This window comes from Quercus robur, chromosome 4, assembly GCF_932294415.1.
Source record: "Quercus robur chromosome 4, dhQueRobu3.1, whole genome shotgun sequence".
NCBI classification, from domain to species: Eukaryota; Viridiplantae; Streptophyta; class Magnoliopsida; order Fagales; family Fagaceae; genus Quercus; species Quercus robur.
In genome coordinates, this window is record NC_065537.1 from 77,114,562 (window position 1) to 77,128,398 (window position 13,837).

Genomic DNA, 13,837 nt, shown 5'->3' on the forward strand with positions numbered 1-13,837 from the left:
AAGAAATTAGTAACAAATGATACACAATTTAGAAAAGCAAATAACGAAAGCTCATAATATTATTAGAATTTGTGAGCTAGTCATCATTATGATACATCTTCTAAGAAGGTGCAAGATAGGGATTTGGAAAGCACCATTTGCGCCAAAGATTTTGACCGAGTCTTTTTGAGTTTATAGGTTTTGTTAAATAATGCAAAGCTCCTAATACCATTAGTATGGGCTAGACAGCAATTATAGCATGTTCCAAGAAATTAGTAACAAATGATACACAATTTAGAAAAGCAAATAACAAGGGAATTGAAGACTATTATATAAAAAAATAATGGGGGAATTGAGAGATAGAGAGGAAAACTTGAATATATTAGATTAGGAGAAAACAAAACTAGAAATAAAAAAGTGTCCGAAATTTATTAACTCAATAATGTTCGTACTTAGTATTCATTTGTATCAATCTATTGATGATTGGTGATAGTTGGAAAATAGCTTTAAAAGGAACATACTTTGCAATATTAATTTACTAAAACATTTGAGAGAATTCGCATTCTTTTAAGGCATGCTTGATAAACTGTAATAGACACTGTAATGTAACAGTTATTTCTAAGGTTTAGTTATTCTATAGTTTGGTTATATTTTTAGAAGAGGTTGAAGTGGTTCACTTGTAAGATGGCTTGCTTGAATAGTGAAGGAATATAAACCAAAAAATATACCCTTCTCTCTCTCTCTCTCTCTCTCTCTCTCTCTCTCTCTCTCTCTCTCTCTCTCTCTCTCTCTCTATATATATATATATATATATATAAAGCAAAAGTTGAGAGAACATTCAATTAGATTACAATTTGAATTTCAATTGAAGAATAATTTTATGCCATATGTAATTTCAATTTTCTTAATATCTTTAGAGAGTTGCAAAAACATGCCAAAAAGAATGCAATTGCATCTAAGTTTTTAAATTTTTGTATCAAATGAGTTAGTGTAAAATAAGAGAAGTCCAATATGAATGAACCATTAGGAACCCAGCTATATAGCTAAATCTATGAATAAAATAAAGGAAAAGGATTCACTGCAACCTCGTATGCAATAATTGTTGCATGGCAGCCAAAGAGAAGTGACTAGTGTCCAAGGGTCCTGTGCAATGCACATGACCAGCTTAATCCATAATTTGTTGTCACTTCTCTTTGGCTTCCACCTTACCTTGTATGAAGCAAGTCCTCTCCCTAAAATAAAATTTGAAGAAGAGAGATTTTGAATGATTTTTCCTTCCTATGCCATTTGTTTGTCTAACTATATATGTAAATATTGTGTGTGTGAGTGTGTGTTTAATTGTACCCGAACTGAGTGAAAAAATAATTAGATTCTACAATTGAAGTGCAATTTGCGTCATGTGTCTTAAAAAATTTCTTAATTATTATGTAACTCCATGCATATGCATGAATACAATTAAAAAAAATTACAATTATACAATTCAAATTATGCCTTTTTTTAGAAGATATTGAAATTATATGTGGTATTAGCTTACACCTTTTTTGAATCATACATTTTTAGAATATGTAATGGTTTCTTATTTTATATATATATATATATATGATTTAGAATTAAATTTGATTTATAGTCTTCGGTTTTTGCATCCAAAAATTTATTTGCCATAGAAATTAAAAAAATTAGATAGACACATGGCGCAAAATTAGACTCCAATTGAAATCCAATCTAGAATCTAATTGGATTTGGACTATTCGATTTTTACACTAAATAACTCATTTGATACAAAAATTAAAAATTAAATGGGACACATGGTACATAATTGTACTCCAATTGAAATTCAATTTAGATTTTAATTTGATTTTCTCTGATCTTTGGCTTTTACTATATACTAGTATATACCTCGTGCATATGTATTGTACAATTAAAAAAATTACAATTACACACATATATATGGATTCAAATTATTCTCTCTCTCTCTCTCTCTATTATTTTTTATTTATTTTAATTTATTTTGGATATAAACATGAGTTTACTCTTTCTTTCTTTCTTTTTCTTTTTTTTTTCCCCTTTTTTTTCTTTTTTTGGTCTATAGAGTTCTTGATGATTTATTTATATTAGACTCTTCATCTTTTGTACCTCATTAACTCACCTAGAATAAATTAAAAAAAAAAAAAAAAAAAAAAAAAAAAAAAAATTAACTAGGGTACATGGTGCAAAATTAGACAACAATTGGAATCCAATTTAGAATCCAATTGGATTTTCTCTCAGCTTTACCTATTACGCTCTATTTGTTTAGGCAAAAATATTTTCTAGAAAATGAGTCATTTTCTTAAAAGTATTTTCCATAAAACTATTTCATTTTTTTCTTTATTTGGTAATTACCTTAAATAAGTTGAAAAACAATCTTTTAACCTCCCCTATTTAGCTTGTTGTGAGATAGAGTTGTTTAAAAAAAAAAATTAATGAAAAACAATCTCTACAATTAAACGACATTTTTTTTAGTTGACCAAAGATAGTTCTCCTTTGATTTTTCTTTTCCTTTTTTTTTTTATACTACCAAACTCTAGAAAACATGGAAAACTATCTTTACAAAAGGTTTTCCATCAAAACAAATAGAGTGTTAATATATATATATATATATATATTGGTGTCAAATGTGGAGATCACACCATAAATATTTATCCATACATTCATTGTATTTATTTACAATAATGCACAAACCGAGGAGTCCAATAAAAAATTTTCTAAAAGGTGAAACATCTCACAGATTATGGAAAAACAAAAAAACCAAAAAAAAAAAAAAAAAAAAAAAAAAAAAAAAAACACACACACACACACTGAATGGACTAGAGGAAGAATTCTAATGCTAACTCAGTCGAATCCATAGTTCATGAACTACATAATCATATGTTTTTCCCCAAAGGTTCCTACTAACTTTGAATGACAATACAATCCCGCACTAGAGGTAACTTATAGATCTTACCGACAAAGCATGAACTTGAAATACATGTTTCTGAGTTTTTTTTTTTTTTTTTTTTTTTTTTTTTGAGTGTTTAGACTCAAAGGAGCAGAGAATATTCTACAAATCAAATAACCTAAAGATAAAAACTAGCATGCAGGGAAGCCACCACGAGTTTGATGTCTTTATTACTAGTTTTGGTAATTCAATAAGCTCCAGTTGATCCTTCGGCAATGATGTCTTCAATATAATCAAGGTAGCAAAAAATTAGATTAAATTAAATTAATGCCGCTTCAAATTTAGGGACATGTTCTCCAAATAGTAGTGATAATTTTATCATTTTTATTATAGTTTTTAATGCACTAGACTTCTGTATGGCCTTGGTTAAGTTGTTGTGGGCTCCCGTGGTTGGCAATTGATTTCTTTATTAGATTTGGTAAAATTTAGTTACAGTCTTACAAGTGTGATATATTAAAATTTTCAATCAGATTTAAACCTATAATTAGACTGAAATGAATTATTTTGAAATTTATGTTTATTGGTCAATGACAATATATTGCAATTTATTAGTCTTTATATTGTTGGATTTTGTTCTAACCTTTTTATATATATTGTTTGATGCATTTTGAGTATGAGGGATAAATAATGGGCCAATGGTTTTAAAATATACGGATCCCACATCATTTTTACACAATCCACTTCGGAAAGAGACTTGAAATTTGTTCATGATCCTATTAGGCCAATATGGTTTCATCTCAGAGGCCTGTCCCTATCTCATATACTCTTAGCACTTATATCACTTTGGTGAAAGCATAAAGGCTAGGACTTTGAATCTTTTTTCATTCCTTAATGGAATTCTTTATTGATTGAAACAAAAGGAATTATCTTCTTCTAACTTTTTTTTAAAAAAAATATTAGTATTAAAAAAATTATGATGGTGGTGAGTGGAAAGACACAAGGATGTGAAGTTTTGACTGTCATGGTTTAGGTGTTCTTACATAATGCAAAGTTCATAATGGCAGTGATATGGATTAGTGTTCATTGTTCACTATGAAGCACTTGCAAGTTGAGAAAGAACAAAAATGGCACCAAGTCGTTGGCTTTTATGTTGAATCAAGGTCATTTAAATAATGCAAAGCTCATAATATTATTAGAATATGTGAGCTAGTCATCATTATGAAACATCTTCTAAGAAGGTGCAAGATAGAGATCAAGAAAGCACCATTTACGCCAAAGATTTTGACCGAGTCTTTTTGAGTTTATAGGTTTTGTTAAATAATGCAGAGCTCCTAATACCATTAGTATGGGTTGGACATCAATTAAGCATGTTCCAAGAAATTAGTAACAGATGGTGCACAATTTGAAAAGCAAATAATAGGGGAATTGAAGACCATCATAGAAACAAATAACAGGGAAATTGATAGATAGAGAGGAAAACTTGAATATATATATATATATATATATATATATATATATACATATTGAGAATACAAAGTATTTTAACACACACACACACACAAGGGGAAAGGAGAGAAGGTTTTAATGACACTAGCAATGGTGTATATCCCACAGGGCTTAACTTGAATATATTAATGAAATTCTTTATTGATTGAAACAAAAGGAATTATCTTCTTCTAACTTTTTTTAAAAAAAAATATTAGTATTAAAAAAATTATGATGGTGGTGAGTGGAAAGACACATGGATGTGAAGTTTTGACTGTCGTGGTCTAGGTGTTCTTACATAATGCAAAGTTCATAATGGCAGTGATATGGATTAGTGTTCACTGTTCACTATGAAGCACTTACAAGTTGAGAAAGCACAAAAATGGCACCAAGTCTTTGGCTTTTATGTTGAATCAAGGTCATTTAAATAATGCAAAGCTCATAATATTATTAGAATATGTGAGCTAGTCATCATTATGAAACATCTTCTAAAAAGGTGCAAGATAGAGATCAAGAAAGCACCATTTACGCCAAAGATTTTGACCGAGTCCTTTTGAGTTTATAGGTTTTGTTAAATAATGCAGAGCTCCTAATACCATTAGTATGGGCTGGACATCAATTAAGCATGTTCCAAGAAATTAGTAACAGATGGTGCACAATTTGAAAAGAAAATAATAGGGGAATTGAAGACCATCATATAAACAAATAACAGGGAAATTGAAAGATAGAGAGGAAAACTTGAATATATATATATTGAGAATACAAAGTATTTTAACACACACACACACACAAGGGGAGAGATGAGAAGGTTTTAATGAAACTAACAGTGGTGTATATCCCAAAGGGCTTAACTTGAATATATTAATGAAATTCTTTATTGATTGAAACAAAAGGAATTATCTTCTTCTAACTTTTTTAAAAAAAAAATATTAGTATTAAAAAAATTATGATGGTGGTGAGTGGAAAGACACATGGATGTGAAGTTTTGACTGTCGTGGTCTAGGTGTTCTTACATAATGCAAAGTTCATAATGGCAGTGATATGGATTAGTGTTCATTGTTCACTATGAAGCACTTACAAGTTGAGAAAGCACAAAAATGGCACCAAGTCTTTGGCTTTTATGTTGAATCAAGTTCATTTAAATAATGCAAAGCTCATAATATTATTAGAATATGTGAAAAATGGCAAAATTTGGTTACAAACTTGGTTACAATTATCCCCTCTCAAAAAGCAAAAAAAAAAAAAAAAAAAAAAAAATTGGTTACAATTAATGGCTACAACTCTAACTAAAAAAATTAATATGGCTATAATTTTGAAAATTTGACCATAAAATTGCATGTTTTGTTTTTACCATACATATCAAATTTTGTACTAGTTATATGTTATTTAATATTTGATCCATAAAATTATTTTTTATGTGTAATTTTAGACCACAAAAACTTGAAATTTAAATATTTCACTGATAACACAGCTATTAATCTTTAATCTTTTGGAATTTTGCAAACATGAAGAATGTAAGGAAAAATATGTAATCCAAATTTCTCAACACTCACACCTAATAAAAAAATATTAATTGAAATTGTAGTTTCACAAAAAGATATTGTAGGTAGAAGGGGCCCAAAAATGCATATTAGGCCTTCGGCTTTGTCTGAAGACGTTATTTTGTTTGAGGACAAATAAATAGTATTGAAGATGTAATTCTTAGAGCCCCATAAATAAGTTACAAATGAGAAGGTCGAGGAAGGCAGGCCGTGGAGGAATATCTCCTCGGCTAAATGAAGCAAAGGTCAAAATGTGTATCCTACCATCTAGGATGACCATCCAGGAAGTTTTATTGATAAGGGCATGCATTATGAACGCATAGGAGGGATGGTAACTGAGAAATATCTAAAAGAAAGCTGCTACCACTACATTGAATGCTCTGCAGCTAACTCTCTGGCCATATTAATGAGGAAGTGATATCTGAACAGTCTTTTACAGCCTTACAACTACCCCCAAAGACTTCAGGAAGGTGTTGATGGGATAAGGATCAACACCAATAATCTGATCTACACGTGGAAGGCAGATATGAAGGTAGAGGGATAGTATAAAATTGGAGAAGGCAATGAGAGAAGGAGATCGAAAAATGGTAGAAAGAAAGAATGTAGCCATTAACACTGTACTTGTATCCAACTTCAGGCACTATATACAAGAATTGATCTCCTCGGACTGTGCCGAGGATGACTTTCTTTAAATAAAACCAGACTACTTCTATTTTATTGTCATCTGGATCCATTATAGCTACTACCCAACTCATTAGAACCTAGTTTTCTAACTCACTCTCTACAAATTCATTGTATTGGGTTAGTTGGGCCTAAATCCTTTTACCTTTTTGGCTTAAGATCCAAGTTGCGTCCTTACAGATATAATATTTTTTTATGTAATTTAGAAATCATTTAAGATGGAAATTTTTAGGTGGTGAGGAAGTGTAGGCTGAGAAGAGTATTTTTCCCTTTGACATCTTGTTGTCGACTTGAGATAAAATTAAAACTAAGAATGCTATTGTCACAAACTATATGTTAAAAATAAAGTCTCATGTTTATTACCTTGATTCTTTTGACTATTGTAAGAAAGAAGTATATCGGTTTAGCAGCTTAGTAATTTACCAATATTAAATAAGTGAAACCATCAATTTAAAAATAGTCAAAGCATATCGGTTTAGCTGCATAGTAAGAAAGGTAAACATAAAAGAAAGAAAAAAGTTTCTATTAAATCACTTCAATTAATCCATATTAATAAAAATATTGTAATCTTTATAAAAGTATTCCAACATATATAAGTACCCATGTCCTAGGTAGAGGCAAATTAATACACACTGAATATAGAGATTTTCATATTTATGAACTTTTTTTTATTACATCTCTCTTTCCAATCTAAAATTATGTTAGAAAATTACTTTCATAGCGCACAATAGTACAGTTTTAGAGACACGACATGCTAGTTCAATATACCAGGAAAGAATGTACCCCCGGCTGCCACCAATGTGGCCACAGCCAATCTCTGCCTTCAATGTCACAAATCCAACCCATTGAGGGACCACATGAAAAATGAAGTGCTTAGCAATTAGACATTAGAGTTAGAGATAATGCAACAAAACAAACACAAGTTAAAGCCACACAAACCGGAAACGTTAGTACCATTGAAATTAGTACTACAAGCCTCTGGCGTTTTCCAAACAAAATGGATGGTGAACTACCAACATACAACTTAAAAAACTGCGAAGGGTTGACAAGAAATGTAAGCATAAAATGAGACAGGGCAAAGCTCAAGCATTTCCAGAATACAATGATGACTCATTGACCTCTATGAACAGACAAAGCTCTAGCATTGCTGCTACCAGTTATGCAATGATCACTAAAAGACATAAGTTGAATTTGATAATTTAGAAAAAAAACAAAAAAAAATTATTCCAAACTGGGGAGCACTACCAACTCCATTTCTTCCTGGTAGATGTTGGCAGACCCTCTTTCTGGCATGGGATGAAGATTTGGGCAGCAGCCAATCCCCAATGAAGGTAAAGCTCATCACCATTCAGAGATTTCAAAAGAGGATTATTCCAAATTTCAAGGGACGTAAGAGACGAGGGCAGCCAGCAGCTCCCTCTCTGGAAAGGATTCTGAAATTTCAAATTTACCCCTGATACATAATCTTCTCAAAGAAGGCAGTGCTTGCAAACCCCAACCCAAGCGGCTGGCGATAAGTTTTTCACAAGAATAAGTTTCAAGTGAATTTAAACTGGATGGCAAACCCCCGTCTGGAAATGACTCAAAGTTCTGGACAAAAACGTATACTCAAAACCTGAAGAGATGGGAGCAGGTCAGCAGGGTGTGCATCTGGCCAGGCAGCGCCTTCAAATTAATACAGTTATCAATACTGAACACCAAATAAGCATAATTTAGCAGGTCTATAGCATTGCTAATATGCTAAACACCAAATAAAAACCAATGGTACTAAATGAACCGTATAACAAAAAATACCTGGGAAGATGTCTGTGATGGAAGGAATATATTTGGGGGCTGATAGGGAGCAGGAGTTCCGTATGCTACATAAGGAGAACTTGAGGGAGGTTGATAATTTCCACCATATGGACTGCTGGGAACACTAGGCTGCATTTGTGATGGCGCAGTTTCCTAAACGATACGCATTAAAAAAATTCAAAGGATAAAAAAATATACACATTAGAATAACTGGGAGAAATGCAACAATGTTTGCAATAAAACAGCAGCTGAGACAACTACATCATACAGAAAAGAGAGTCACAAATAAACACCTGATAATATGTTTGAGAGGTATCATAGCCATAATTGGATTGATCAGCACCATACACTGCTGCACTTTGTGTTTGAGAGTTTTCAAGAGGCATAGCCCTGGCTTCTTTCTCTGCAACAAACAAATTCATCAACTGAAACCACATATTGAGTCAAAAAAAAAGCTATATAGAGCTTAATTTGTCCTTAATTTTCAAATAGCATACCATTTGTTACTAATTTCTTGGAACATGCTATAATTGATGTCTAGCCCATACTAATGGTATTATGAGCTTTGCATTATTTAACAAAACCTATAAACTCAAAAAGACTCGGCCAAAATGTTTGGTGTAAATGGCGCTTTCCTAATCCCTATCTTGCACCTTCTTAGAAGATGTTTCATAATGATGACTAGCTCACAAATTCTAATAATATTATGAGCTTTGCATTATTTAAATGACCTTGATTCAACAAAGGCCAAAGACTTGGTGCCATTTTTGTGCTTTCTCAACTTTTAAGTGCTTTCTTGGAAAGTGCTTTATAGTGAACAATGAACACTAGTCCATATCACTGCCATTATGAACTTTGCATTATTTAAGAACACCTAGACCACGATAGTCAAAACTTCACATCCACGTGTCTTTCCACTCACCACCATCAGAACTTTTTTAATACAAATATTTTTATATAAAAAGTTTGAAGAAGATAATTCCTTTCGTTTCAATCAATAAAGAATTTCATTAAGCAATGAATAAAGATTCAAAGTCCTAGCCTATATGCTTTCACCAAAGTGATAAAAGTGCTATGAATATATGAGATAGGGGCAGGCCTTTGAGATGAAACCATATTGGCCCAATAGGATCATGAGGAAATTTTAGGTCTCTTTTCGAAGTGGAATGTATAAAAATGATGTGGGATCTGTATATTTTAAAACCATTGGCCCATAATTTATCCTTCATACTCAAAATGCATCTATATATATATATATATATATATATATATATATAAGGTTAGAACAAAATCCCACAATATAAAGACTAATAAATTGCAATATATTGTCATATTGACCAATAAACATAAATTTCAAAATAATTAATTTCAGTCTAATTATATATTTGAATCTGATTGAAAATTTTAATATATCACACTTGTAAAACTGTAACTAAATTTTACCAAATCTAATAAAGAAATCAATTGCCAACCATGGGAGCCCACAATCACTTAACCAAGGACATACAAAAGTCTAGTGCATTAAAACCTATAATAAAAATGAAAAAATTAAAAACTATAATAAAAATGACAACATTTGGTTACAAACTTGGTTACAATTATCCCCCCTCAAAAAAAAAAAAAAAAAAAAAAAAAAAAAAAAAAAAAAACTTGGTTACAATTAATGGCTACAACTCTCACTGAAAAAATTAATATGACTATAATTTTGAAAATCTGACCATAATATTGCATGTTTTGTTTTTAACACGCATATTAAATTTCACGCTAGTTATATGTTATTTAATATTTGATCTATAAAATTATTTTTTATGCCTAATTTTAGATCACAAAAACTTGAAATTTAAACATTTGTTTGATAACACAACTATTAATATTTAATCTTCTAGTATTTTGCAAACATGAAGAATGTAAGGAAAAATATGGAATCCAATGGAGAATTTCTCAACATTCACACCTATTAAAAAAAAATTAATTGAAATTGTAGTTTTACAAAAAGATATAATATATATATATTTTTTGCAATATAAAAGATATAATATTTTTTTTTATGCAATTTACAAATCATTTAAGATGGAAATTTTAAGATGGTGAGGACGTGTAGGCTGCGGAAGAGTATTTTTCCCTTTGACATCTTGTTGTCACAAACTATTCGTTAAGAAATAAAGTCTCATGTTTATTACTTTTTGATTCTTTGACTATTGTAAGAAAGAAGCATATCGGTTTAGCAGCTTAGTAATTTACCTTGGACATTAAATAAGTGAAACCATCAGTTTAAAAATAGTCAAAGCATATCGGTTTAGCAGCTTAGTAACAAAGGTAAACATAAAAGAAAGAAAAAAGATTTCTATTAAATCACTTCAATTAATCCATATTAATTAAAATATTGTAATCTTTATAAATATATTCCAACATATATAAATACCCATGTCCTAGGTAGAGGCAAATTAATACACTGAATATAGAGATTTTCATATTTAAGAACTTCTTTTATTCCATCTCTATTTCCAATCTCAAATTAGGCTCCCCACTAGGTGTGTTTATGTTAGAAAACTACTTCCATAGCTCACAATAGTACAGTCTTAGAGACACGACATGCTAGCTCAAAATAACAGGAAAGAATGTACCCGGCTGCCACCATGGTGGTCACAGCCAATCTCTGCCTTCAATGTCACAAATCCAACCCATTGAAGACTACCACATGAAAAATGAAGTTCTTAACAATTACACATTAGAGGTAGAGATAATGCAACAAAACAAACGCAAGTTAAAGCCACACAAACTAGAAGCATTACCATTAAAATTAGCACTACAAGCCTCTGGCGTTTTTCAAACAAAATGGATGGTGAACTACAACATACAACTTAAAAAATCCAATAGTGCAAGATGAAAATTTTACCACAGATACTGTTCATTTTGCTGCTACATTGGACAGAAAACAAAACATCCAGTAAACTAAACTAAGCAAGATGAGAAGTCCTATTCCACCATCAATATTAGAGATTTTCTCCATTGTTCCAATGCTTACAATGCTCGTAGTAGTCACCAAAAAAAGTAATTATGGGATAATCATCAGGTGGAATGTTGTAAAAGCCTCAATTTTGTGAGAACTAGAAGCCTGCATGGTCCACAATAAGAACCAATAAATCATCAGTAAGTTCGTGGAATATACTCAGTCAAGCGTACCAAACAATAAGCAATGAGGACATACCTGCAGAATTGCATGAAACTCTGCTTTAAGAAATTTGATAAATTTAGCAGACATAACAAAGCTCTGTGCTGATCTTGTTACTTCAAAAGAACATCTAAGTAAAGCTCTTGCAGACGAGGGAAAGCTATGAATTCATCTACAACTCTGATAGAGTACCATTCCTCCCATGCAGACATCCAACTACACTTAAATATTTCAAGAGATAGAAACCGCTGAGCTGCAAGAGAATTGTTCCCATAAAACTCAGAACCAACAGCCACTAGTTCAAGGATACAAAACTGGAACGGTGTTGATTTGTAAGCTTCTGAGAGATGAGAGATCCTGGAGCGGTCCTTGATTTGAAAATGAAAATGAATGAAGATTCTGACATCCTTGGATATCAAGATGATTCAGCTTTGGAAATAATTCTAATGGAAAGGACACGAGAATCGAAACTGCTTCTTATGCACAAACTCTCAAGGGATGGATAGCATTCGTGCATCGGAAACACTAATTTCCCAAAGTTGTTGACACTAAGTGATTTTAGTGTATCGGCTTTGCCAATACTAGGAAGCAATCTGAGAGAGTGACAATCAGACACATCTAACTCTTTAAGACAGTGGATATGAAATTTCTCATAGGCATTAAACTTCATTCTAGAATTTGAAAAATAACGAGTCGTTCCTGACAATTCATATGAATTGTCAGCCTCCATTCTAAAACAAAATTCTCCAGAGACAGAGAGCTAAATCATTCAAAAGATCATGCATAACATAGCATTGACTCCTACCACTTGACTGCTGAAAGAATGACCTAGATGCTAGATCGTTGAAGTACTCAACACCTACTTCTTCCAAATTCTCTGTTTTAGGATGCTGCAAAAAATCTTCTGCCATCCATAAGAGCACCAATTGCTCCTTTTTAAATTTGAAATTTTTGAGGAATATTGAACAATATACAAAGCATGGCTTTAGATGCGAAGGTAAATAATGGTAACTCAATCTAAGAGCTGGAAATATTGCTTTCACAATCTGAGAAATTCCGTATATTGCTCTCCACTATCTTAACCCATTCCTGAATTAAGATTATTAACAAATACTAACAACAATATATTACACCATATGGTTACCTGGTAGATGATATCGAAATTGGGGAGCACTACCTACTCCATTTCTTCCTCATTGCAGCTTCCCTCCATTTTTCTATTCTCTCAGTTGTGAGAGAGAGAGAGAGAGAGAGAGAGAGAGAGAGAGAGAGAGAGAGGGAGAGGAAGAGGGAGGACTGTTGAAGTGAAAGGAACAAGAAGCTTCAAGCTTAAAGACAAAAAATCATCGACTTTCTACTGACCAGACAAAGCACTAGCGCTGCTTCTCCTGGTTATTCAAAGTCAAAGATCACAAAAAAACATTAGTTAAGATCAATAAAAAAGAAGAATCACCGGATCATAGTAAATTAAGTTTACAAATAGCGGAGTACCTAAGAAGAAGTTGGATATATTTACATCACTTTTTCATCAATTTTTATGACTGGTATGTGAGCTATCTTGGACCAGTCTTCCCCTTTCTCCCTTAGGCACCGATTTTTCAGCAATGGACATTTCATGACATTCAGGAAAGATAGAGATGTTGGCAGACCCTCTTCTGGCATGGAATGAAGATTTGGGCAGCAGCCAATCCCCAGTTTTTTTAGTGCAATAAGATAAAGCTCATCACCATTCAGAGATTTCAAAAGAGGATTATTCCAAATTTCAAGGGATGTAAGAGACGAGGGCAGCAGCTCCCTCTCTGGAAAGGATTCTGAAATTTCAAATTTACCCCTGATACAGAAGCTTCTCAAAGAAGGCAGTCTTTGTAAGCCCCAACCCAAGCGGCTGGTGATAAGTTTTTCACAATGATAGATTTCAAGTGAATTTAAACCGGATGGCAGCCCCCCATCTGGAAATGACTCAAGTTCTGGACAAAAACGTATACTCAAAATCTGAAGAGATGGGAGCAGGGTGTGCATCTGGCCAGGCAGCGCCTTCAAATTAATACAGTTATCAACACGGAACCAGGCCAGGTTGGGGGCAGGCAGTCCCTCTTCGGGAAAGGATACAAAATTGGAACAGTTATTGATTTGTAAGCTTCTGAGACATAACAGATGCGGTCCTTGATTTGAAAATGAAAAAGAATGAAGATTCTGACATCTGTGGATATCAAGATGATTCAGCTTTGGAAATAATTCTAATGGAAAGGACACAAGGGAATCGAAACTGCT

The 13,837-nt window shown here is 32.3% G+C and overlaps 3 protein-coding genes across 6 annotated transcripts in view; all 3 read right to left on the reverse strand.

The window, feature by feature from the left end:
* The window catches only part of LOC126723783 (putative disease resistance RPP13-like protein 1), a 142,498-nt gene that overhangs the window by 78,681 nt on the left and 49,980 nt on the right, over nucleotides 1-13,837 (reverse strand). The gene's annotated exons all lie outside the window — the stretch shown is intronic.
* LOC126723788 (uncharacterized) lies at nucleotides 8,270-9,174 on the reverse strand. Of its 3 annotated transcripts, XM_050427587.1 has the most exons (4): nucleotides 9,126-9,174; nucleotides 8,688-8,797; nucleotides 8,395-8,547; nucleotides 8,270-8,290 (listed from the first exon to the last, which is right to left on the reverse strand). In XM_050427587.1, the coding sequence occupies exons 1-4, from the start codon at nucleotides 9,157-9,159 to the stop codon at nucleotides 8,285-8,287; spliced, it is 303 nt and encodes a 100-aa protein (XP_050283544.1). In that variant the 5' UTR covers nucleotides 9,160-9,174; the 3' UTR covers nucleotides 8,270-8,284. The 3 variants fall into 3 exon arrangements, 2 of the variants coding, with proteins under 2 accessions (XP_050283544.1, XP_050283543.1); XM_050427586.1 differs by lacking the exon at nucleotides 8,270-8,290 and having other exon boundaries at nucleotides 8,353-8,547; XR_007654468.1 differs by lacking the exons at nucleotides 8,270-8,290; nucleotides 9,126-9,174 and adding an exon at nucleotides 8,892-9,037 and having other exon boundaries at nucleotides 8,385-8,547.
* The window catches only part of LOC126723785 (protein At-4/1-like), a 96,930-nt gene continuing 94,251 nt past the window's right edge, over nucleotides 11,159-13,837 (reverse strand). Inside the window, exons 10-12 of the mRNA XM_050427582.1 lie at nucleotides 12,711-12,954; nucleotides 11,603-12,159; nucleotides 11,159-11,509 (exon numbers count right to left, since the gene is read on the reverse strand). The gene's annotated coding sequence lies outside the window, so the exon portion shown is untranslated. The remainder of the gene's footprint in view (nucleotides 11,510-11,602; nucleotides 12,160-12,710; nucleotides 12,955-13,837) is intronic.